The sequence below is a fragment of the Stegodyphus dumicola genome, chromosome 11 (genome assembly GCF_044657685.1).
Source record: "Stegodyphus dumicola isolate Sdum_Otavi_A_Nest chromosome 11, ASM4465768v1".
NCBI lineage: Eukaryota > Metazoa > Arthropoda > Arachnida > Araneae > Eresidae > Stegodyphus > Stegodyphus dumicola.
Genome location: NC_140778.1, coordinates 117,330,998 through 117,358,271, shown reverse-complemented (window position 1 = coordinate 117,358,271; position 27,274 = coordinate 117,330,998). Strand labels below are relative to the sequence as shown.

Below are 27,274 nucleotides of genomic sequence, written 5' to 3'. Positions count from 1 at the left end.
CCTTTTCTTTTCTTTCTCGCATTTCTTGGATCTTGCAATATAGTGACCAGAAAAGTTCCAAAGTTTATCCCTTCAAAAGAATCCTTTTTTTTTCTTTGTGGATCTTGTAATACAGAAATCGGTGTTGGATCCACTGTAATCCTTGATGACCCCTTCATTGCTCAAACGAGGTGATTCCTGCAATACCTCAGTAACAGAATCATATCTGCCCGCTCATAATAACTATAAATCTGATTCATATTTGCTTTTAGGGATTCAAACTTTTGTCCTTTTAAAAACATCATTTTTCTCTGATGCCCTCAATTACGAAGGGACCTTTGAACTTGTTAGAAATTTTGCCCACCTTTGCTTCTGGTGCACAAGAAAGAGAATGCTTAGTTTTGGAAACTTCATCTCCCACTATAAAATCAACCTTCCGCCTATTCTTATCATAATAAAATGTTTGCTTTGCACGGGCTAAATTAACTCTAAACTATAAGACAGTTTTAAAAAATCATTTTAATTATTTTATCAAGCATCTCTGTTACATCTTGTATCAAAATACATTGTCAACGGCCGGACCCTACTGAAAGTACCGGTTCTCGTCCGATCAAAATATATTAAAATTGTGGCAAACTTCAGATAATATGCTTTTGTAATATAATTTCAAAATAATTTGTAATATGTGTGTCTGTAAATATTTACAAAAATACATTTTCAACTCTTCTGTGTTAAGATCCAATACTTATTAATATCTGAAAAACTTATTTTGAATTAATAGAAATAATAGTATTAATTAGGCGTATTCTTAAAAAAGTGAGAATTAAATGGCCGATATCTTACTTCTCTTCACAGTATTATCTTTTGTAATTTTGAAAAATGCCTTAAGACTCATTATCATTTATATCTTTAAAATAAAGCAGATTTGGATTTGCCATCCAGTAGGGATAGTGATTTGTGATGCTGACTGTCATACGGTAAAGCTAGGTTCTAATCCCAGAGAAGGCATTCATGTTTTGAAAGCCTATAGCGTCAGGCACGTCGAGTAAGCGTATAGTCAAGGAGCAGTCGAAACATAAGTCGTAAGCAACTGCTTATAAGCGTATCGTCAAAAGGGCACTCAAAAAACATGGCAAACCAAAATCCTTTGAGTAGGTTAAACATGTAACAAAGTTTAACCATTTTGAAAGATAAGGTCTGTAGCAGAGAAAATAACTTTCAGTAGTAAAACTTTCTCCTGAGTTATTTTAGTTTTTTGACTTCTAAAGTAATCGCTGTTCGGTTTGGTATTTTAATCTAAATTCCTCCTGAGTTTTTAAAACATTTCATCTCAGTTCACTTTCAAATCATGAGCTTGTATATAGCTTTAAACCTTCTAAAGTAGCATTTTTCTTTCGACATTATAGGAATTTCTAATCCTGGCGGTCGCTGTAATAAGAATGATTGTGGAGTGGGAACATGTGTGACTACAGAAGAAAGGGATTTCTGCATCTGTCCTAATACACATATCTCTAAGGGATTAAAATGCATAGGTAGACTTTATTCTATTTTTAAAATGGTACTGCAAAATCAAGTTTCTCATGAAAATTATTATGTAGAATCTTTTTTATTAGTTTAAATTGCATTAAAAATCACAGGAATTATGATTATTTGAATTATAACGTAAAAATAACTGAATATATAAAACACACAAAAATTATTTTAGATATTTTTTATTTTTCATTATATATGTATACGTTACGGTGAATCACCGAAATCTGGAGAATGTCGACTTTCACCGGTGAATGTCAACATTCACATAGTCGCTTGGTGTATGTCCGAAATATTTTCCAAATACTCTTATTTCTGACTTACACCGGTGAATATTGACATTCACCATGTACTAATGGTGAATGTTGAACATATAAGAATATCATATTTCCTTCTCCGTAATTCATTCCCGAAAAAACGCACTTGAGACTCAGAATAAGAACTTAAGAATATATAAACTTAAAACACACAGTACATTCAAAATGAGAAAGGAAAATAATAGAAGTTATAAACTTACCAAATTATGTGATTCAAATCTTGTTTATTGCAACAACTTAAACTATTATGGCACTTTATAACCTCTCTTTTCGACTTTCAACAGAGCATATCTGTGATTGTCGACATACACCGGTGAGGGTCCGAATACACAAGAATGTAGTGCAATATTCGATCTTTCACCGACGTATTTGGTGAATGTTGACATTCTCCGGTGAAAGTCGACATTCTCCAATTTCGGTCTTTCACGGTAACATATACATGTTTATATATATATGTGAGATTAAGATGTAGTAAGTATTCTACAAGTAGGATAATTAAACTAAATATTTAAAAAAAATTCAATAAATGTATTTTTCATTATCATAAAATTAGGGATATGTAATAAATTAGCTTACAACAATTCCTAATTGTTATAAAGATTTCTCTGAATTATCCGCAAGTTATTTTTAGAAAATATATATCTCTGCCATATAAACTTATGTGGTAACTACAAAATTCAATTTTAAAAAAAATCTGAAAAATTTCAGATTTTATATTACGCCCAAAGACACATCTTTTTAAAATTTTGTGTGTTAACTTTATTTATTAAATATTACGTTCGTCATACTTAAAAAATAAAATTCAATTCAACAGCAATATCACAAAATAATTTAAAAAGAGCAATCTTTAGAATTTACGATAGACAGTCTCACACGCTAGAAAAGAAAGTTTTTTTTTTTTTTTTTTTTTTTTTTTTTGTTACAGTGTTGCCATCGCTCGCTTTGAAATCTTTGAGTTTGCTAATCAAACATTAGTTAAAGTTTTACAAAATATAAAATAAATAATAAAATTTATTATTTAATTTCTTTAAATACAATGCAAGGCTCTAATATTCGGTGGCAACATTTTAAAAGTGAAAAGCCGTTTATAGTGAACCAAAGTAAAGTGCCGAAACGAAATTAATAGTCCTTCTGGGCAAATTGCCTCTTTGGGCTAGTAAAAATGTATGAAAGAATGTCAGACATAACGATGATGTCAAAATTTAAGTTTCTGCTAATGAGAATCCATGATTTAAAAGCCTAATTGTACTAATTTTCTAGCTGAAGTCTAACTAAACCTCTTTTCCTCGTCTAACCCCCTGAGAGGCATAACCGCTGTTATCCGATCATCACATATTTAGTCATTCGGTATATCGTAGTTTCTAATTTAAACGATATTCATTTTGTACTTTTTAATGATGTAAACATAATCGCAATGAATGGTGGTTTATGGAAGAGACTAAAATAAGTAATTACACAGATTTATATACCAAATTGTTTTAATAGACGTCTTCAGATTCAAATAGCCGTACCATTCAAAGGGCTAAAATAAACTAAGAAACATAGTGACTAAAACAGTAGTCATTTTTATCCTCTAACATAATTTCCTTTTCTTTTCACAAGAGCACTAGAAAATAAAACACATAAAATATTTCTACTTTAGATGCAGAACAGACTAATATTGAAACTACATGCTTTGTTATTAGAGATTAATGCGAAAACATTTTATTTTTCAGACCTCTGTACAGCTAAGGAGTATCCAAAAAGAGTCTGCCCCGGTGAAGAATGTTTGCCAGACGAAATATTTGGCTTCAAGTGTAAATGCGAAGGCAAATTAACTTATGATAAAAATGGTGTCACTTGCAGAAGTAAGTCAGTAACTTTCGTCTGTTATTAATGCTACGAACCATTTTAAAGATCTTAATGGGAAACGAGAAGTTTCTTTTGTCCGACACTTTTGTTCTGAAGTTTCAGGGAATAGGCTGGCTGCGTGGTTGCGATTTATAGTTTCCCAGTGTATAGTGAGAATATGATTCAGTTTCCCTTAAAAAGTCCTTCACCAAAGGTATCTTCTCTAGACAAATAGAGTGTGTGCTTGCCATATTTAAATAACCTGATCTGTAATCATAATAATGTATAAAGTTCAAATAACAAACCAGAGCTTATGAGTCAATTGCAGATGTTGTATTTTTCTGGCACTGGTTTCACCAGAATTTCTTCAAAATGTTCTTACTACAGTTCGTAAAGACTACGGTTTCAGAGAAATTATATCGAAGCCAGCATATTTCAACATTGATTTATGCAATTACTTTTATGCCACTTTGGGGACACAATGGATTACTGGACCAGTCCACTGGCCACCTGGATTTACTGATCCACCAGCCGATTTATTGAGCCTCGAGTGCCACATATGGAGACAATAAATTCCGTCCTTTTTGAGAACTCAACTGAATCCCTCTGTCAAATATCCATTGTGACTACGCGTATGTGAGGAATGCCTAGAATTTTTGAAATTATCCGCCAAATTAACCAGTCACTTAATCGACGCTGCGAAACACGCATCGCTGTTGGTTAACACAGATTTAAGCAATTATTGTAAAGATTGCTGCAAAATTGCACTTGTCAACGATGCTGCCATTAATCAATTTATGCTTCCTCTAATACCTCATTTCTTGTGTATGCACCTCAACGAGTCACCTTGTACGCATAAATTTATCTTCTAAAAATTTTTTTTCAATATCTATCTGTTACCACTGAACGTTTATCCCATGAATTCGGGATTCTTGTATATTTAACTAATACTGAATAACTGAATTTGCGGACATCGAATTATAGAATAGATTTGCAGACTTCGAATAATAGCATATTTTTATCTATTTATTTTTAGCCTTTTAACTTTAGTACACCTCTTAATACCGTATGTCTCTTTACAAGTCAGATAAATGTCATTTCAGCTTACTGTATGGCCATAGGAAGGCTAGCAGGCTACCATATAATACATCAATGCATGCTTTCTTATTAGGACATTTTCACATATTTTTGCTATGTTGCTTTTCATGTTTGTATCCTGTCAAGTTCTCGTATTCTGGTTATTGCAGTTCTTTTTTCTTCCAACTCCGAATATATACTTCATTGCAGTTAAATCTAAATTGTCTCATGCGTGAATAATACGAATATCCGTTATTAAGTGCGCGGGCAATGAAAAAGGTTACAGGCCTTTGAATTAGAATTTACCCTTTGGCATTTATCAAAGATGAGGCCTAGACTTTTCATGTTTGTTGCGTTTGTGCATACTCAAGGTTCATAAAAATTGTCCAGAGCTTGCCACCATCAATATTATTCTTCCTTCTAATTATATGGCAGAAACAGTAAGGTCATATTAGTAATTGCTATTTCTATTCTGAAAACTTAATGGTTTATCTACAGAATCAGAAAGTAAAATAGGAGCAATCAGATTACCAAATACCTGACTTTGCCAGAACTTCCTTACTACTTGATGAGGAGGAGGACTATGATGACGATGTTGATGAATACTTTGATAATAATGAATACATAATCTGAGGATGACGTATACTTTCCCGATTAAACCCCAAAATGAGTAAAGAATTAAAGAAAAAGGGATGGTAATACCTAACGAAAAGATTAAAGGTACAAGCAAGCTGTGTATTTAATAATCCAACCTGTATGCCTTCAGTAACAGAAGTAGCTGATTGGATTTCTCAGCGAGAATTTCTGTGTCTTAGGAACTAAACATATGGTAAAAGTGAAAATTTAGGCTATGTTCATATTTCAAAAGGATAAAGAAGGTTTATCGATTTCTGAAAACTGAATTTAAAGGCAGTGCTACTTCAAAACTGCAACATATGTCTGCTCTATTCCAATTGTTTGCTCTTCTTATGGTACATTAAATAAACTTAAGGTTGTATTAAACACTGTTGTTTTTTCGAGTTATAGTCGTAAAAAGAAAGAGAAAGATCATTACATCAGAAAACAGTGGCTTAAATAACATTCTTTCACACAGAATAAATTAATATAGGCAACTCCCTGTCAAATGTGTAGATTTGAAAAACCTTACTTCCGCGGTTCAATCTGAAGTTGTGAAAGATATTTGCAAAAACGTTGGTCGAAGAAGGAAAACATTTGTTCCAAAAATCGGAAAACCACGTTCCAAAAAATGTGTCATGACAAGGTAGAAAATGGAGTTTTGTGGGCCCACAGATACGTTAAATGATATGCGATTCCAAATTTCAGAACATGACGAGTGACACTATAAATGATGCATGAAACCAACCCATTGAAAGCAGTATAGGCTAACTTTCTTAGAAATAACATAGCGAATATAGTTAGATTTATTTCACATAGTGCAAATAGTGAATAATATGTAACTCATCACTCAAAAATATATTTCAGGTTAGTCATATACACAGTTACCTCAAATCTTAGATTAGTAACGCATAGGGTGAACTATTTCATCAGGAAGTTTCTTCTTCTGAGAAATTAGTATATATGGAAATGAATTTGGGATATGCTAGACAAATACTGTTCATTTTTGATGACAGAAGTTTTAAAAAGCCGATATAAAGAAAGAAACCAAAGAAAACATTTTCCTGTTCTTCACTATTTAAATAGGTATAACAGTATTATAAAATTTAGGTATAATTCGTAAAAATATGAAAAATCCAATGCTTTTAAACGATGGTACGTGACAGAACATTTTTACATCCAAATCTTTATTAATCAACTTCATTTTAAATATTTCTAATATCTCACACTTTTACTGAGAGTACAAGAGAAGCTCTAAATATGTTGCATAGTGAACTATAACTGTTCATTCTGTAATATTATGTTCTAAATTCTGCACACCTGGGTGCATGATGGCGGGATCCCCTAACCAAGAGACAATTTATTTTAAGGACCTTACGGTATCTAGATCAATGGATTCATTGTCATCTGATGCAGGAAAAATTAGATTGCATTTATGGATTTATTACTTCCTGTATAACTCAAGAAACGGATAAAAAGTCTGAGTGAAGAATTAGTAGACAGTTATTGGTGTTAGATTATAGAAATTTCATAACTAAAAAATGTTTTTAATGAAGAAATAATAGCTAGCTAGCTTAGACCGGTTTAATGAGAGCATTTTACTTCTTCAAAGATCAGTCTTACCTAAATAAAAGATTAGCTTACTTCGAAGACGTAAAAGCTCTTTGATATTTGACATTAAATTGCACAATCTATGGAAAATTAATTTTTGAGAAAATTACAGTTATCTAGTAATTTTATCGTAATGTAACTCATTTGTTAGCTGTTTAGTTTGCTAAAATATATGTTTTCGTCCCTTTGTTTTACTCAAACTATATTACGTTTGTGTAATCCAGTTTTCAAACTTATTTTCATTAATTTTCAAAATGTTAATTATATTTAAATAAACTTTTGAAACAGAATAAAATTAGATTAAGTATTTAAAAAATTCCAAACTGAACAATTTCTAATTTAGTGACTATATTCTGCATTCGAAAGATTTTAAGTTTATATTTCTTTTTAACAGAAAAAGTGATGTGTACCGAAGGTCGTGGAATTAAAATCTGTGCCACCAAATCTGCTACTTGTGTAGAAGACTCTGATGCTTCCGATGGATATAGATGTGAATGTGGTAAGGATCAAGAAAAAGATTCTAATGGTATATGCCAAGGTAAATTCATAAATTTAGAATTCAAAATTGTATATCAATTATTCAGAGTAATATAACAGAAATTCTCTTTTATACATCAATGATGTTAACATACATGTTTTAAATTTATAAAATACACTATTGTTCTTATATATCAAACTAAACAGTAATCTTCAACTTAACACAATAAACGCATTCATTTACAAAAGCAATCATGCATCGTCGGAATCGAAGAAAATTTTCTATGTAGGATAGTAACGTAAATTTAAGTAAACGATTTCGGTATAAGAGGAAACGTTTAGTTTATTGCAGAAAAATAAACACATGAAAGGAATCTGTCAAGTCACCTGTTGGAAGCATACAAGATATAATACGGACAGATGTGGAGACATCAAAATTTGTATAATGTGCCGCATAACTATTTATAGTTACTGCAATTGAATGATGCAAAACAGTGCAGCTTCAAAAGTGAAGTTTACTGTAGTTCTAAGCCTGCTTTATTGAAGACAAATCCGCAATCATGCAGACCAGGAAAGGGCAGAATGCCAACTATTGTCCTGCTCCTAAATAACTATTAAATTCCTTGCTATGACAGGCAATACATGTGGGTGGAGGGTGTCACCTTTGTTGAATACATCGCCGTTCAGTCCCCCAGATGATTATCAGAAACATCTGCTGTCGAATATGATGCCTTTCCAAACCATTATACCAGTTGTGAAGGATGTGCGGCCCTTTGCAGAAGATTGAGGCGTTGGTAGGATTTATAGTGCGAATACGTCGTTATCCCTGCCAGTATCAAATCTTGATTCGGCACTGAAAACAACGCGGATCCATTTCGTTACAGTCCCCCCTTTTTTTGTTTTTAGTCCAAAGGGGCTTTGTTCCTGAAGGACTATTGTTTTCGTTTTGCGATTTTGAGTTGGTTCACTATAAATGTCCGTTTCCCTTTTCAAACTGTTGCCACCAAATGTTAGAGTCCTGCATTATGTTTCAAGAAATTAAATAATGAAAAATCTGCATAAATATATGTATATTTCTCGCATTGTGATAAAACAACGGTACATAGAGCCATAGAATTTTGAATGACGTAATCATCCTACGAATATGGGCATGTGGAAGACCAAACTTGAAATTTGGAATTTGTTTTATGATCGATTTCATATTTTCTAAAACTTTAACGAATTTTTGAATAACAAACTCAACGATTTAAAAGCGAGCAATGGCAACACTCTACGGGGGGGGGCAAAACATTTTTATCTCCAGCGCGCGGAGTATCGGAAATCCTAAAGATACGCTCATTTAAAAATTATTTTGCCACATTGCTATTGAACTGAATTTTATGGTTTAAGTGCAAAGAATGTGATGTTTAATAATGAAGGTAACACACAAAAAAGTTAAAAAAACGCCTCTTTGGACGTAATTTAAAATCTGTAACCTTTTTTTTTTTTTTTTTTTTTTTTTTTTAATACCCTCACCTCAAACGGAATTGCTAGTGAGGGGTTGTCAGTAGCAGCAAACCATAATAAACACCGTGAGACAAACATCGCTCAGCAAACCTCCTTTAAAAGGAACTGGAGAGACTGAAATCTGAAAATCTTGTGCCTCTGATCGTGTCGTCCGTTATTCGTGCATTTATTTTTGTTAAGATATATTAATAGGATTTCTTCATTCTTCCTCTTGAAAACGAAAAGGAATACATTTTGTTTGCCATCAGTTTGGGGTAAGGTTCAAAATTTACTTGTCTATAAATTTCAGCCTTTCTCAACAATCCAAATTCCCAATCTGTATTTATTCTAATTTATCTCAATTCAAATTTATCCAAATTCCATATTTATCTCAAATCCAGAGCTAGTTACTTCTAAAATATTGCTGTCTAAGTTAATGGTAATCTTAAACGGTATACCTTTCAAGTTTCCAAACATGAATCAGAAAACAAAATTTCTCTATAAATTTCAAATGGGAGTTATTAATTTCATACGTTTCTTTTCTCAAATAGAAAGTTTTCTATAAACTTTGCAATTATCGCAACTAAGCATTTACTCAAATCTTTATCAAACATAATTACTAACACATTGATTGAATTAATTGTGTTGAATAATTAAAGTTTTATGGATAGTATATCAATTGTATAATTCAATCACGATTTTTAAGTAAAGAAACCCTCGTAAATGGTAATTTCTCTGTTTTAGAAAAATGTCAGCTACAGAAATATCAACAGCAGTGTGCCGAACGATCGGCTATATGTGATATAAGTGGCCTCAATAACTGCAAGTGTCCACCATTGCTTTCATTTGATAATCAAGAAAGATGTACAAAAATCGGTACAAAATTTCTTTTTTCCTTATATTGTTAACTTTTGCTAATTATAATTTTTATTTATTTATAATTAATTATTTCTAATTGTGTATCTTATGAATGAGAACAGCATGAAATAAATTTACTGAGCTTGTAAATTATATTACGATTATCATACCGATGATGAAATGATAATAATTTGTATATATGCTTCTGCATCTAAATATGCAACTACACAATCTCGTCCTTTTGACGGAGCATCTTTAAGGCCGAAGAAGTGTATTCGACAGTGAGCCCTATTTTAGGAACTTAGCATTTTACTTAAAGATTTCTCTTTCTGATGTGACCGCAGGCCACAGAGCACGGGTTGCTGCAGCACCCCCTAAATACTTAGACCTAGGGGCTGATGGTTCTTGGGCCGCAGGCTTATCCCAGGCAATGAAAAATTGAAAAATAATCCTATCAAGTAAATCCAGCATTGAACTAATCCTCGGGATAGAGACCTTCTTAGCGTACTAATAATAGAAGGAATTTTCGAGCCTATTGCTTGTCTGCCGCCCTGAGCCTACGGAAGAGGCCTTAAATAGAAAACCGGTTCATGATAATCCACCTAGAGTTTTCAGAGATGTAGAACAATGTCTGTCTCAAAGAGGACAATAAATAACGCAGTGTGGAACATTAATGATAAAACTGCATAATTTTCATTTTATTTCAGCAAAATATTGCTCTACTTTATTTTTCCCTCAGTAGATAGTTTTTCAAAAATATTCGGGCAGAAATTTCAAAAAATATAGAAAGTGTATGTAAATATAGAAGGCTAGGAAGTACAAATAAATCTCTGCCGTTTTTTTATCAAAATTGGGTATTTATTGTGGAAGGTTTATTCAAAGAATTGTCCACCGCTAGCCACACTTTTTCTTATCTTTTTGGCAGAGACCACGTCGGAAGAACACTTTATCTTTTAAGGCTATCGAAGAATCAACTCAATTTTTGGTATCTTCATACTATGATATGAAGCGCTGTTTAGTCAGGATAGGCATCATCGATCGGCACAAGTTGTAATCAGAAGGAGCAATATCTTATAAATACGGCGTGTGGGGTAAATTTCCTATTTAAGTATTCCCAAGGTTTTGACCGGCGCCGGTAGGTTTTGACCGGCGCCGCAACATGTAGACGAGCATTATTATGCGCAGCAATGCATTATTATGCGTGGCAATTCCACATGTAAAATCGGCGTTCAGTGTTCTCGGTTTCAGTTCATATGAAAACTTGCTTTCAGTTTCCTTGCTTTTGAATCATTCTCAATGATTTTAAACGATGTGAAATTTCTTCTTGAAGCCCTCTTAATGCATACGTAAGTTCTACTTGCGTTTGGAACGAATCTTCATCCCATTATGCTTCAGTTCCGAGTCTTTATGCACTTCATCAGCTACGATTTTTGTCTTCGACGTCAAAGTCACCGTTCTGAAACTTTTGGAAACTATTCACGACAACTTCTCTCTCTTAAGGCAGCATCACTATACACTTCTATAAGCAATCGATGCGTCTTAGTTGCAGACGTTTTCAAATTAACCCTTTCTGGTGCAGCGTGTTCGGTGAACACACCAAAAATAATCCCTCTTTAGACACTGAAAATAATCGATAAATATCACGAAAACTACACTAATGGTTACTTTTGATCTCTTTAATGAATAGTAGATGGCAGCACCACACAAGCAAATCATTAACTTTGAGATATATTCTGTTTTTAAAGACACTGATTTTTTAAATAAATGTTTCAGTTTTTTTTTTTTTTAATATAAAGAATATCAATGAAAAAAATCTTTATATAATTTTGTTATTCGTATGCTAATCTGCCTATTCTTTAATTACTTTTAATTTTTATCTTTGAAGTATTGCGTATAGTGAAGCCTTCAGTGTAAGGTGTGTTCGGACTGAACACACTGTACTAGTAGCGCCTGTCACGTGGGAGTGAGTCACAGAATCTGGTCTCTTGCTTCAAACACGGGAAAGACTAAGAGCGCAGATTTATTTATATTTGTATTTATTCTTTTCTGTTTTTGGTTTTGAAGACACCGGTGCTTTGTTTTCACTTAGCTATTTGATTTTCAACGAGAGCAGACCCTTTTTTTCTCTTGCTTTCATCGTGCGTAGTTTGCTTAGTTTTGATTCCTGTAGATTTTTATTTGTATATATATTTAATAAATTTTTGTAGTCAATTTTTAATTGTAAATATTATAGTATTTTAATTATTTTTTTATAAATTTTAAAATTTTGAAAATGGCTCGCAGAGGCCTCAGCATTGCCGAAGCAATGAGAGTTTCCTTTTTTTCCCCGGTTTGTTTTGAGGGGTAGAGTAGCAGACATCCCTGTGGTGCACCCAGGGTTTTGCTAAATCTGCTACACAGATCAGATTCTACTGTTTTTAAATCATAGACAAAGTATTTTACTGTAATACGCGCTTCACAGCAATGCTCACCTATCGCAGCTCGTGCGGCTAAGTGTTTTCGCTTCGGACACACCCACAAAATGGAAACGGTTTATGCAATCTTTGTAAAATTATACCTGCATACTCTCCTAGGCCTAAATAGATTGTATACATTTTTTTTTTAATTCCAACTTTAAAGAGTAGAGTGCCGAGAAGGGTTAAAGAAGTAGTTCAGGAGTTACCGCAAATAACACTTATTCCGCTCAAAACTCGACATTTTCGCACGAGAAAAATATGTGAATGCTGATGCAAAATCACTAATATTTCCAGGTTTTGTTGCTGGCACATGTACAACCTTACGATGTGATGTTTTGCGTCGGGCTGTTTTAAACATAAATAATAAAATATAATATTTAAACCTAAAACATAACATTTTTACTGGAAGCGCCGTCTTTTCTCAAACGGCGAAGATTTATTTGTACTCATTTGAGGTACAAAGAAGGAGTTATTACCAAATAATATGTTGCCGAATTTTATTAAATGTATTTGGGTTTTTAACAACTTTAAATTTATTTATGTGAACAAAGTTAATTTTTTTCTTCAAACAATATATATCAATATATGATTTTACATGCTTATTAAATGAAAGCTTACTAAACGAAATTCTTTCGAAGATACTTTTTTATTACTTCATTTGAATGAAGAAAACGTCAAAGCATTTCTTCGTATGTTGATATGTTCTGGTACTCGCTAAGCTATTTATATTTTCCATTTTCGTCATTAACATAAATCTCATCTTCTAAATACTTTGGAATCATTAAAAAAAGATTTTTCACAAAGGAATTTAAATTTGTATTATTTTTTTAACTAAAACAGTGAAATTTTTGTTTTAGTTTAAAAAAGAAATATTGTGTAAGTTATATTCCCATTCCATGGCGAGCCCTAGCCGTTGGCTACTACTAAGTCCAAAAGCGATGATCTCTTTATCATGAAGGTAACTCATAGGTGGACCATCGTTGCTTCCTGTGAAAAGGTCATTTTACATCCATAACTTCTCCAGGCTTCGTACCTGGGTCCTTCGATACAGCAGTCAGTACAATTGACAAATTTTCCGCCTGGGCGGCAGTGTATAACGTACGTACCTTAGTATATTTAATGCAAAATCCTTTTCTTTCCAGCTCAAGCATCCTACACAGTGTTCTTCCATTAGCTTCCACCCATTATATGTCCAAGATCCAATATTCACCTTCTAGGGTAGAATCTGGATCGCTTGTCGATTATCGTGCTATCAGAAAAGATCTCCAAGCCTCAGTAAGTATCAGTTTAAAAATTTCATTCGAGCATTAATGAAGAAATTTCGCTAAAAATCATTTCTTATTCCTGTTTATTAGATGGAACTCCTGTTTGGTCCAAATTACAAATTTGCAGATGTTCTGAGCTGCAAGTAAGTTGCAAACGTTAAATTTATCCTACAAAATTAATTTCAATGTTAACTTATCTTTCTGAATTTAAGTAGCAAATTTCACTTAAATGTTTTATTTTTTGTGTAAAATTTACATACTCTGCCCAGAATGTTCAAGTTAATTCTCTTAATTAATGTTCAAGTTAATTCTCTAACTTAGTGATACTCGTGGATGTTAAAAGAAACGTACTGAAGACAACAAAGTATAAATATTTGACGGTATCGAGTCCTACTTTATTGAAACGTATGACTTGAATTCGACAATCTTCGCTCTAAATTCTTTTATGCTTGGAATTTGGCTATCAAAATAAAAAGAGGCGAACAAGGATTCATTCATCGCCCTCTAGAAAGCTGTTTTATATCTTTTAATTGATTAAAGCCAGGTACACAAGGGTTATTTGCCGGACCGGGGCTAGATATTTTGCTTCCCAACGCAAATTCTACAACTTCTAATTCCTGCCGCGTGGTTTCTTTTAAAATTCTAGCCTTAATCATTGATCATCGCTTTATAAGTGATCTACGACCTTTTTGGCCTTTACCATTCTATTCTTTTCGCCTTAGTCAAACTTATTTTTAAACATAGATAAAATCCAATATTTACATAGTATTACGTACGCACTTTAGTGCTACATTTCAAAGATAATAACTTTAGGTCTTACCTAGATATCTTCACATTTCTGGTCAGTATTATACAACAATAGATGTAAAATTTATTTCACATGACGTACGATAGCAATTACATATAATAATGTTTGTAGAAATAGTTGTAGAATCTATTTCACGTGAGAATTCGATTACAACATATATATTAGGAGACTCATACACCTTAAAACCTTTAAGATCTTCGAAGCTTTGGGAACTAGAAGCCAGAAATTTTGTGTTGCCATGAATATTTTTATAATTTAATCTGCTTTGTGGCAAAATTTTTTATGCTTTCACATAATGTTCCACCTTGCGCGCGTGATATTTTAAAAATGGCTAATGATACATACTTGAAACTTGATGGCATTCTTTATATGGGCTTATATTATCTTCTAACTGAACCAAAAATCTGATGAATATTTTTATATTAAAAAATTTTATGCACGAAAACATTACAGATTTTTATAATAAAATAAATTTTTCAAACTCAACTCCAAATAAAATAAAAATATAACATGAAATTCTTAATATTTTTAGTTCACAGTAGTTTTCAAATGTCATAAAAGCTATATGTAAGAGTCCCGTTAAAAAATAAATATGTACAAGTCCCACGAACTGTCGAACACTGTTATAGGATTTCGCACTGACTAGTCAATCAGAAGTACACACAAAAAGTAAAAAAAAGGCTATACCCGATTTGACGGGTGAAATCAAAGTCCATTCCTGCTTTTTCAGATTAAAAGAGTAAAATAAGTAAAAGGTAGTAAAATAAAGTAATAATATATGTACAGTGTCCAAGGGTTTACCATTTATCATACTAGAGTGTTTGTGCAGTTACAGAAGTAATAGTCGTGGTTTCCCATAATTTTCGCAATGTTGGACGTGTCATTTTCACATTGCTGAAAAAGGTTATGAGAAAATCTGAGCCAGCCTTAAATTCTAAGAGTTTTGCCGCCCTTAAATTCTGCCTCCAAGTGCGACTGCGCAGGTTACACCGGTTCTAGCATTAGCGCTGATTATTCGCTTCACAGATGAAACAGAAATAGCTTCTGTGAAAATATTTCCTAGAAAAATTTTTCTGAGCTACTCATACGAAAAATCACGTAAACTCTATGTAGTACTCGATTCACCTTGATTTCAACCCAGGTAGAGTTATCGATGTTTAGTAGGCTTACTTAAACGGCCTCTCTTCGGCCATCGACTTTAGATATGAGAAAAGACTTGAATAAAAAAAATATCTTCTTACGTTCTCTTGTAGTGAAATTAGCCAGCACACCCACCCCATAGTTGGGAAGTTCCAAGTTCAAATCCGACTAAGTTCCCAGTTTGTTTCAAAAGGCCCTCGTTCTCATATTCTTATAATCTCAATGGGTAAGATAATCTTACGGAATTAACCTAAGAATTTAGTAACGTAATAAATATGTAATCTTAAAGAAATGACTAACATAGACATATTAAAACACAAAATGAAGATAAATTTAGAAAAAAAAATATATCTGGTGTAATAAATGCGTTAAAGGTTTAGATCGGTTTAATTAACGAAAGAAACTCAATTCGGTTTAAGTGAATATGCCACAATGCCATGTTATTTTTTTATGTTTACATGTTGTCGTACAAGAAACAGACTAGCAAATTCTAGAGGATCAAGAAAAAAAGGCATGGCGAAATTTCGATAATTTGTCAGTCTGTGGGCCATTATTGTTATCGATAACAAAACAGATGGATGAAAAAAATCTTAGGCAAAGTCGAAATTAGCTACCAATTTATTTCTGAATAATAAGCTTTAAGGTATGAAGGTAAGTAAAGATTAAAATCCAAACTAATCACATTTTAGCTTTTAACTTGCTTCCCTCTGTGTATAGAAAAAGGTGTAGGCCTAAAATAAAGTTTAGAAAAATCTAACAACAATATGACATCAAATAGTATCACTTTAACCAGACTCCAAGCACCATATTTGACTAATGTTTGTCTTTCTTAAGGTTTATATACTGATATATGAAGTTTTACAAACTGACGAGCATATTTAAAAAATGAACTCATATAGGGTGGCCCAGAAGTCACTTTACATTTTGAAAATTAAATAACTTTTTTTTAAATGACTGTATTTAATTAATTCTTTTTTATTTTTTGCTTTATTCACATGTCCATTCAAATGGAAATGAGCTTCATCTCCCATGATCAACTTGTGAATAAACTCATTGTCATTTCTTGCAGTTCTCTGAAACCTGACAGCATAATTTACTCAATTCTGAAAGTCTGCTGGTTTTAAAGATTGCACTAATTGAACCTTGAAAACGCGTCACTAAGTTCCTTATTGCAGGCCTACTAGGGGGATGTCGAACATTAAAATGGCGCATATCTTTGCGTTGCAACAATTGACCGTCCATTTTCAAAGTAAAATTCAATTATCTTCACTCGTTGTTCTGTTGTAAACTTATCCATGCCAAAAATTTCCAGGGATTATATTTTTTAATTCTGAAAAGAGAAAAAGAAATTTATTAATAGAAAAAAAGTTATTTAATTTTCAAAATGTAAAGTGACTTCTGGGCCACCCTATATATCTTGGGATTACCAATTTTGCACAGAATATTGAACGAAAAATACTTTTTGTGCAGTTTTATTTGAAAATAAAATACTAATTTTTTAAACAATGTTGGATCCTTTTTCTCCGAAATCTTATGACAAAACAAACCTATTTTTAATTATGACTAATTTTTCATCTGTAAGATATTCGGTTGTTATGGATAATCGAATTTGCTATGTCTTGTTAAATACAAAGAAAAAATCTTAAAATTAGTAACGAGTAGATTATAGTTTTGCAGCAGATAATATCAGAATTAAATTGCAACTTTAAAGCCTGTGTATTGAAATAAATTCTTTGTTCTTCTGCGATATATTATTTTTCATATAGAGTTATAAAGGAAATGTTCATGTAAATAGTTTAATGGCTCGTCATATTTCTTCGTAATTTTGAAATATACAGAAATTATTTTACTGTAATTCAGTATAAAATGATATGATATAAGATGTATTTAACTGTCTTATAAGTACTAAAAAAGTGGTAAGCAAAGTAAAATTTGGACAGTAAATTCATGATAAATCAGAAGCTTTACTGTACTTTAAATTCGTGATAAATCGAAAGCTTAATACGACTAATCTCTGAGCAGAAGTAAGAAAATAATCTTTTATGTTATCATGTTTATCATGTTGTCATATTTATCTTATCATCTTATTTATATTTCATTAACTACAATTTCTATTTTACTAAATGTTTTGCAACTTACATTTCTGTATCATGTAGCAATTCCACAAGGACATTAAATTGCTCTATGGAAGTTCAATTCAATTCTGATCCCAAGGAACAGCTGAAACTTATCACTGAACAAGGAACTTGTATATCCTTTGACTCAGAGTATTGTTTCATTCCTCCTGCACTAACACTGCGCAAAGCAGAAATCAAGCCAGGTAAGAATACAAAAACCTTTTTCAGATTAACACAAATTTAAAGCAGAAGAGGGGAACTTTAATTCCTCTGTTCATCTTCAAGACAGGTTCAGTGATCACAAAACAATTAAATTCATACAGTGATGCAGTCATAGTGTAACAATGCGCATTACTGATAAATATCTAAGTACTTTTAAATTTCTAGTTGATTAATTCTACTGAATGCATGCAATGACCGGTTACTATGAGTTCCACTTAGATTTATAAATGTATCGATAATTTAATAGAAACTTCATTCATTTCAATGAGGCTCGAATCACCAATAGGCTATCCATTCCATCCAAGTCATAACTTAATTATCTAATAATAAAGTCATTTTTGTTAAATGTATTCAACTGAAGATTCCATCGATATTGTAATTCAGCATATTATTACTGTTTCTGCTAGATCTTTTTTATTCTTTGACCACGCATTTGCAATTTTTTTATGGATAAAATGATTTCTCGGTAATATTTTATGCTATACGGAATCATTATTACGGTTTCCTTGCCTCCAATGATACACATTTCTGAGAGCATCAAACTGAAATTTTATAATTTAGTTTGGCAACACTATTTGAAACTTGTCCAGGTTATTTTATGCATTTACACAATACCAGGGATATTTAAAAATGTGCCAGAGTCAGATAATAGGAGTCAAACCCTGCGGTAACGAATTTTTCTGATAACAATTCCCCGGATATAACGAACGAACCTTTTGTTCCCTCCAGCTTCCTATAGATTTATTGTTATTTTATATGATTATAGTGAATTTTTAACAGTATAAAAATCTGTTGTAAAAAACTTTGCAAATATCTTTAATAATTTTTTTTTTTTTTTTTTTTTTTGTTTTAATTTTCGATTTTTTTTTTTTTTTTTTTTTTTTTTTTTTCCCCAAAAAATTTCTGCAACTTTCAACTGGAAAATTACTAATACTTAAATTCATTATATTTAGGCTATTAAAATAACGAAAAACATCTTTAAGTTAATATTATTTTATATTCATCTCCATTTTCTCTGTGTTCTAAACAAAAGGCCATATAAGGCAGGTGTAGCACTCATTCCATACAAAACTAGGGCACACGCAACAAAGATATCTTAGGAGGTTCTATTATGTAACGCTCTGAGCCAAAGAACCTTTGATCCATTTAGATAAAGAGCTTGAATCAATTTTTTGATTCCATTCCAGTTCTTTGATATAGCTGACAGATAGCACTTTCTTCAAGGCTGATGCTTATTCATAACTGTAAACGTGTATTTTAGATGCAAATGTGTAACTGGAGGGTCGGGTTTAAACCATGACTTTTGTGTTAACTAATTTTTCGTGTAATGTTATTAAACTATGGCGAAAATTAAAAACAAAGAAAAAAAGTATTACTAATGGCATATAATAATAATTTTAATTAACTTTTAACATTTTAATTAAAATACTATTAATATCTTTTGAGAGAGATACCAATGCTAATTATTCTTTCTACGTCATTTGCCAATAAAATTTTTAACAGTATAAAAGGTGATCCATTTCTTTCTTATCAGGCTGGTTATAGCGAACCACCGGATATAGCAAGCCCAACGCTCAGTCTCTTAAATTCGTTATAGCGGGGTTCAACTGCATCTACGTACACAGTCGTAGTTTTAATTGCTTAAATGCCAATATTTTAGAACAGAAAAACATTGGGCAAACTTTGTTCACGAACATCCTTTACTCCTCAGTCACTAAGTCTGTCATCTCTACATTATTTTTAGTGAGGTTATTTAAATTACTTGCTAATCTAAAGAGTTACCATGATATCAGATCTATAAAAATAAAAATTATTTTATTTAATCATGCAATTTTTTTCATTCTCATGAGCAAGAGCTACAGAAACAATAGTCAGCTTGGTCCCGTGGGCGGTTTAAGGTTTAATTGTGGGCAGTAGAGGTTTCTGATGGTGTAGGAAGTCCGTTCTCCCGCGCTCAGCTTTCTCCATATGTTTCCGTATATTTATAAGGCGTTGCCAATTCTCTTATATCTTCTGTAACTATAGTGCGCATAATGGAATTATCACATCTTAACAAAACGTGAGCCTAGGATAAATTTCTTCAAGAAACAAACTTCTTCTTTTCCTAACATTGAAGGTTTCCTATCCGGAAACGTTTCATTGGAATCGATGTCCCGGCTAGCTACGCGGGACATCCTGTGTCTTATGCATATAAGCAAAATATAAATAAATGGATAAATTTAACTACGTATATTTTTATTAACTTCACTCAAAAAATTACTTTCATTTCCGCTAAACTAAGTTACTGCAAAACCGGCGGGCGGTAAAGAAATTTTGCTACTTAGAAAGTGGGCGGTAGGTGTAAAAAGGCTGACTATCCCTGATATAGAGTGTGAGTATTTTAAGCATAAAAATGGATGTCATTTCGGACATTTCAGTACCTCTAAATTTACTTGAACCTTTATGATGGAACTCTACATTTACTTACTTACCTTGATGCTGGAAGATGCATCAACGTTAAGTTAGTAAAAGTAAATTGCATAAAAAAGGATAAAATAAGACTTGATTCACAATCAATTTAGGGCACCTGAACAGTATAATTATCCTAATTAATTATGCTATTTGCTTAAATAAATATGGGGTTTAAACACAACGTACTGTAATGGAGACATATGTTAAGATATACAACGGAATTACTACTTAGAATAAACATAGCGTTTGTTAAAATTAAACATAGCGTTTGTTGAAAATATAAACATGTCCTAAGCTAAGAAAATTGTTAAATCTTGTGTGTTCAGTCTGAATAAATACAGCAGAATTAAAAGAGTTCATTACTCTGAAACTGCTTTTGTTTCTAGAAGCAAACTATAGAAATTAAATGAACGTCATCTATTGCATCCAAAAGAGAAATTTAAAATAAATCGATTCTTCAAAAATTTCAAAGGAAGGTGTTCCTAGACATTCCTGTTAGAGAGACCAAAGGATCATGGCAGTAGGGTTCAACTTCTGTACATACAACGACAGCGAATGCTGCAAAATTTTCACCACAAATTCATATCATTTTTGCTGCCAAAAGTTTCTGCTAATGTATAGCTTATGTTTCGATTAAGGCTTCATGCCTTTAGTTAATTTACATGCAATAGTTATACAATTGTCAACAATTTAAAAGTTTTTTTGTTGTTGTTGTACTAACTCTAACGAAGTAGCCATTTGTTTACAATTGAAATTCTTAGAAGAATAGTGAATTAAGTCAGTTTTTTGCCTAGTGACTTTTTACCGAGTGAGACCAAAAGTAAACTTTCGGTTTGGAGAGCTGAAAACTCTGCCTTCCTACCCACTGGCTGAATTGCTTGTTTTTGTGCATAAAACCTAATCATAGTAAAAACTGTTTTTTAACTGTATTTGATGTTTTACGTTTTTTTGCTCATCGTGTGTTCACATTATATTTTTTACGATAGTTTATGTTTGCTATCTGCTCACATTACTTTATGTTTCTGTAATAGGCATAATTGCTCCAACAGATCCTTGTACAGATGATATAAAGAATAATATATGTAGCCCAGAAATGGTTTGTGACAAAGCACAAGATGGCTCTCGAAATTTTAAATGCAAATGCTCCAAAGGTTTCTATTCTTTGGGTTTCTACCAGCCTTTCTCCGATAAACAAACAATTATCCACAAGTGCGAAGGTAAGACAAGGATTGTATACTGTTAAAAGATCCTGTAATTTCTTTGCTTTGCTTTTAGTTAAGGAAAATGTTTAGTTGTTGATTTCTGGAATTAAAGCTCAGAGGAATTTGACACGCTAAATGTATATGGAAAATATATCTTTTTCGTACACAAAAGTTCTCGACGATGTGTTGAGGGATTAAAATGTCGAAATTAAAGCCTTTCGACTATAATCATTTTTTCAAATTGTTACCATCAAACACTATAGCTCTGTATTATATTTAAAGGAATTAAATAGCGAAGAATCTGCATAAATGTATGTATGGTTCTCGCATTGTGAAAAAAACAACGGTACCTAGAGACATCAAGTTGAATAATAGAGATCTCCGTTCGAACATGAGCACTTGGAAGCCCGAATTTTAAATTTATAAGTTGTTTCATTATCTATTTCATATTTTGTGAAACTTTAAAGAAATTTTTATTAACATACTGAACGATTTCAAAGCGAGAGGTGTCAAAGCTGTGCGGAGTAAAACATTTTTACCTCTAGAGTGCGAAACTAACTGTCGGAATTTTCACAGATGGACAGTTTTTAAATGTCTTGTGATTTTGCTATTGAATTGAATTTTATGGGGCGTAAATAAATAAAGTAAATACACAAAACGTTAATAACAAAAAGACAAAAAAGTTTTGTAAAACCATCTAATAAAAAACTGTGCACTGATATGATGAACTGGGAAAAGACGTTTTTTCTTTGCTTTTCTCCACCAATAGAGCAGCTGGAGATGGTGCATATCAGCCTGTTTAAGTTCTGCCAATGATTCTAATTTTGTTCGCTGATGTACCACTATCTTGAAAAAGTATCCATATTGTTCATTTTTCAAGTTTACGGCATTTCTTTTCACTGCCCTTAGCTATATCAGGATGCTAACTAGTTATTTAGTCGATTGGAGATTCCAAGAGCTATTTCAGTGCGTTTCTGGATATGTCTGAGCGCGTATGTCTTGAAGCAGATGTTATTTGCCCAAACATATTTGTTTTCAGTTCATGGAGTGAGAAGATAATAAGCACTTGTTTTTTGACACTCCAAAATATAATGGTCAGAGTCTCCAACCCTCCACATATGCCTTAGGCACTATTCCGAAAGTTGAAGCGAAATAAGAAGCTCATATACGATCCATGTCTCGTCAGGAATTTGGTCAGCTCAAAAGTACCACTGCGTAATTTATCTCTGATCTTCGGAAGCTAATTATATACCACTCCTGCCAATGTCGTCGTTATCCCAGAACTTTGCTACTGCTCCATCAAATGAGACCTAGTGGTCGTTTTTATGCGCGACTTCGACCATAGTACGTACAGTATCAGCTTACATTAATCCGTGGCTGCCAATTTAACAGTTTCCGCCTGCTCTCTCATTGCCGTATTCTCTAGTGCGTGTACGGACCCATGGGAGCTCTGGTCTGATATTTCTCGGCAAAAATAGTAGCATTCTTAGAATCCCTTTGGTGTTCTGAATTTTCTAACCTCATTCAGAGTGCAGACTTGACGCTGAGACAGAATATGTGGTTAATTCGTGACCAACTAGAATGTTGTAGTGAAGTGCTTCTGTAAGTGCTGTAAGTTCAGCTTATAACACTGTATTGGCAGAATTAAGTGCCCACGTGTACACTGCTGGACCCTCGTATCACACAGAAGCCACAGCCTGTACCTTTATTCTCCTTTGATCCATCAGGATAGACCGCATATGACTCCAACATTAATGGAACTTGTAGTTTCGCATCAAAAGCAAAATTTGCTGGGTGGCAGGGCACTATTGGGCTATTGCCGCTCATAGTCAGTGCTCTTGAATTCTCTGCTTCACAGGGTTGTATTAGTGTGCAGTCTAAGTGGGCGTACTAGGACATTTTTTCTTTGTACAACGAGATGGAAAAGGAGAAGGCCAATTGAGAAAAAGCTGAAAAAGACAGAAAAATGTACATCAACACTTCACACTGCATCTAAACGTATACTGCTATGCGGCTTTTAAAATTTTTGTAATTTCGTTATTGAATTTGATGTGGCGTAAGTCGGAAGAAAATGATGTTTAACAATAAAGCTAAAAAGATAAAAAAAATTGGGTTAGTTTATCAGTCTACTGTTACACTAATTTAGTGTAACAGTAGACTGGTAAACTGCGAGCTCAGGGACAGCATAAAAGGTCTTAAGAAATTCTTTTGGGCCACCAATTAAAATTTGAAACCTTTCATTTTTTTAACACAATGCTTGCAATAGAATTGTCGAACTGTCATTTCTTTTCAACCAACATTGCCAAGAATGTTGCTGGTGGTGCACCCCAGCAAAGAACGATCTTATACCCGCGAAACGAATGAGGGACATTCGCATACAGCTAAGCTTTACATGAGAACTGAATTTACACACGTGGTGCGACAGGTTGAGATAATATTGAATAACTGGATAATAAAACGTATTTCGGTAAAAATGGAACAGAATTCTTTTTTAAAAAAGGTTGTAAAGTGATATCTTGAATTTAGAATCTAAATAACAGTTCATGTAATATCTAAAGTGAATTTTGTTAGGCTAACTGTGCTCAGAATTAAGAACGGATGTATCAACACTTGCAGCAAAGTTACAACTGAAGTAAACTTATATTTCAAACTCAAAGGAGCTAATAAAGGTAAAAGTAAAAGCATACTGCAGTAATGAAAAAGCACGTTTTTTTTATAAACACATTCAGGCCATTAAAGTTCTAAAAATTCTTTAAAGGTTTTATAAAATTCAATTATCTTTTGAGGCTCGCTGTTAGAATACTAATCTATAAATCAAGAAGCTGGTTTCGATTTAAATTAGAAGCAAATCAGTTTGCTGTGCAAGAGACTAAAACATTGTGAAGTAATTTCTATTCATGGAATTATTGCAGTATGTTAGAATGTCAATTAGGATTGCGTCAGGATTTAATATACGCTTTATCATATTATATGCAATTACGTGAAGCAGCAAGTGTGCTGTCAGACTGTGAGTTACAATATTAATTCGTTGCATTTGAAATAGACAAAATTTCGATAATGTTATAATAAATTTATATCCTGCACGTCTCTGTTTTTATATGAAATTTTAGTTTAGAGTTTAGTTAGATATATGCGACAGTAACTCGCGAAAAGATGCACAGAAAGCCAATTATAGATTTCCAAATAATTTATTGCTGAAAAACTTCGAAGCAAATTCAGATGAACTAAAAATGAGTACTTCAATAAGATTTTTTATATGCAGGTTAGTGCAAGAACTTTTGTAACTTAATTGGTGATTATCTTTATGAATTACGTTAAAGAAATATTAGCTCTTTCTCGGGTATCAAAGAAAAGACTACATACCTGGTAGAATAAACCCAGAGTGAAACAGGATCATTTTCGAATGTTGAAATATTTAAATCGAAGCTTAGATCTTCGATGAGAAATAACGCATGATGTATATTATTTTATGTATTCATTTGTGTTATGAGGTTTCAAGTGAAGTTCATACTTTATTTGGATGACTCGGTCATCTAAACGTAATAAAATTTGACACTTTCGAATAACTTCAGCTCTGAACTTTCACACACTGTTTGATTTGCAGATATCAACGAATGCTTACAACCGAATGTATGTCCAAATGGAACAAGATGCGTGAATACTTACGGTAGTTTCGAATGTCCTTGCAAGGAAGGATACGCACCTCTCAAGGCAATTGCGGATACTAAACTCGTTGGCTGTGCAGGTAAGAAATAAAACGTAAATGCACTCCATAACGCTGTTATGACCCAGCTTTCCACGGATGTTATCCATGAGAAACTCCTATATCACTAATATCTGCAGTTTTTCATTTTGAGCATTGTATGGTACATAAAAAGTATTTCGAAAGCATTATACTACAAGATCTGACCTTCTTACGTAGCTTACAATTAAACCAGAACTCTAAAAGACAACAGATGAATTTTCAGTGTCTTGTAAGAACTACGGGGACAAGGAAATTGTGTAAAAGACCCTTTTATTAGTCCAAATAAAGTGTTACTGATGGCATTAACTCCTGCTTGCAGAAGCCAATAGCATTGGCTTTACCTAATTTGAATATCACGTGAGCTGGAAATTTACATTCCGGTAGGGAAATGAAAACGAGGATGATAGGAAAGGAAACTAGCATAAAATAACTGTTTAGAAACTTAAATGATACTTTATAATATATATAAATATATTTTGAATGTTTGATCGCAAACCTAAAGTTCCAGTTTAAAAATGAATCCAATAAAAATTAATGAAATTTGGTTCCGTAACGCCTTATGTTATTTATACAACGTTATTTATTCTTAACTTTTATAATAAAAATAATCAATGGCATTTCCTGTGACCGAATTTATCAAAATAAGTTTACTTTCATAGCATCAAAATTTCACGAATTAATCATTGGTGAAGTATTTGATGTATTATACCTAAATATTGCTACTGTACCTTTCATATCAGAAAAGTATTAATATTGTAACAAGGGTTTCGAATTCTCATTTTGCAGAAACGCTGAAATTTAAATCGATTTTGTTGTTAGATATGAGAATAAATTTGCAGAAGGGCTAAAGTTTGACATTATGTATTTAATTAATTTTACTCTTAGATCTTATTATTCGAACTCTTTGAACTCCGTATTTGAATTCGAACAGTAATGTGATATTTTAGCTGTCTCTCCATCGTTTAGAGTATTCCATGTCATTTATTTTTTTAAATTTTTTTTTTTTTTTTTTTTTTTTTTTCATTTTTTCAGGGCCCATTTATTTGAGAAGAAGCTAAGGACGTTATTTTAAGTCTTTATTTGTTTGAGTTAATTACCTCATCATCTTATGGGTAATATTCAATGCCGATTTTGTCCATTGCAAAATTGCTTTCTCTGGAAAAGAATTTTAGTGGGGAAGGAGCAATGTGCTAATCATAACTTTTTTTATACATGACCCGTATTAAATTACGTCACAAAGTACTACAATAATACCTAAAAATCTCTTGTATACAGTATACAGTCTAAAAATCTCTTGTATACGTGTATTTGTAAATACCCAATACAAAGTCTCTTGTATTAGGTATTTCTCCCGCCTTCTTAGCATGCCTTCCTGTGTAGTGGTCAGCAAACTCGGCGCGTAATCGAGAGGTCCGTGGTTCGAGTCCTGGCGACGGCATAACTTATTTTCATGTCTCCCACTTCGAACTAACCTGATGTCTCTATACTATTTTTACTAAAGCGTGTCACGTAATCAAAATGTTCATAGTCTCAAAACTTCTTTTATTTACTTCATCTCCTAAACTGGAACTAAAGATGTACTCCAGTTTCCATGTTGCATTTAGTTATGCATTCTATCTTAACCCTTTGCGGCACAGTGTGTCCGGTTTGGACACACATAAAAATTTCCTTCTGTGCGCACAGAAAAATTGAATGAAAAAGGATTTATAGGTTACTCTGAACCTTCTTTATTTATAGTAGATGGCACCTCAACACAAAAAAGTCCATACATTTTAGCCATATTTAGTTTTTTAAGACCCTCATTTTTCAAAGAAATCTTCCAGACTTTTTAGGGTATAAAAGGAATTGTTTGAAAAGAAATTTCTATGTTATTTTTTCGGCTGTATGCTAATCCCCTTATTCTATATTAGTTTTAAATTTTTACCTTTAACTCTTGCCTAAAATCAAACGGCGAACCCTAAGTGTGCACAGACCGGGCTCACCGATAATGTAGGACAACTGAGAGTCTGTATTCTTTGTTTCTCCGCATCTCATCAGTCAGTTCATTGACAACAATGCCCGTTTCAGCACTGTTTTCGAAGCTCTGTTC

General features: G+C 32.7%; 2 protein-coding genes across 4 annotated transcripts in view; both read left to right on the top strand.

Annotated features, from left to right (window-relative positions):
- LOC118183010 (uncharacterized) overlaps positions 1-7,369 on the top strand; it is a 36,226-nt gene extending 28,857 nt beyond the window's left edge. The window contains exons 26-28 of the mRNA XM_085826348.1: positions 1,386-1,511; positions 3,542-3,673; positions 7,354-7,369. The gene's annotated coding sequence lies outside the window, so the exon portion shown is untranslated. The remainder of the gene's footprint in view (positions 1-1,385; positions 1,512-3,541; positions 3,674-7,353) is intronic.
- LOC118183006 (uncharacterized) overlaps positions 7,354-27,274 on the top strand; it is a 50,987-nt gene continuing 31,066 nt past the window's right edge. For 2 of the 3 annotated variants that reach the window (XM_035352401.2, XM_035352400.2), the window contains exons 1-7: positions 7,354-7,497; positions 9,666-9,797; positions 13,378-13,510; positions 13,591-13,643; positions 17,605-17,768; positions 21,270-21,455; positions 25,045-25,185. In XM_035352401.2, the coding sequence (XP_035208292.2) occupies positions 9,784-9,797; positions 13,378-13,510; positions 13,591-13,643; positions 17,605-17,768; positions 21,270-21,455; positions 25,045-25,185 (691 nt within the window). In that variant the 5' untranslated portion in view covers positions 7,354-7,497; positions 9,666-9,783. The remainder of the gene's footprint in view (positions 7,498-9,665; positions 9,798-13,377; positions 13,511-13,590; positions 13,644-17,604; positions 17,769-21,269; positions 21,456-25,044; positions 25,186-27,274) is intronic. The other variant, XM_035352403.2, reaches the window with a different exon arrangement.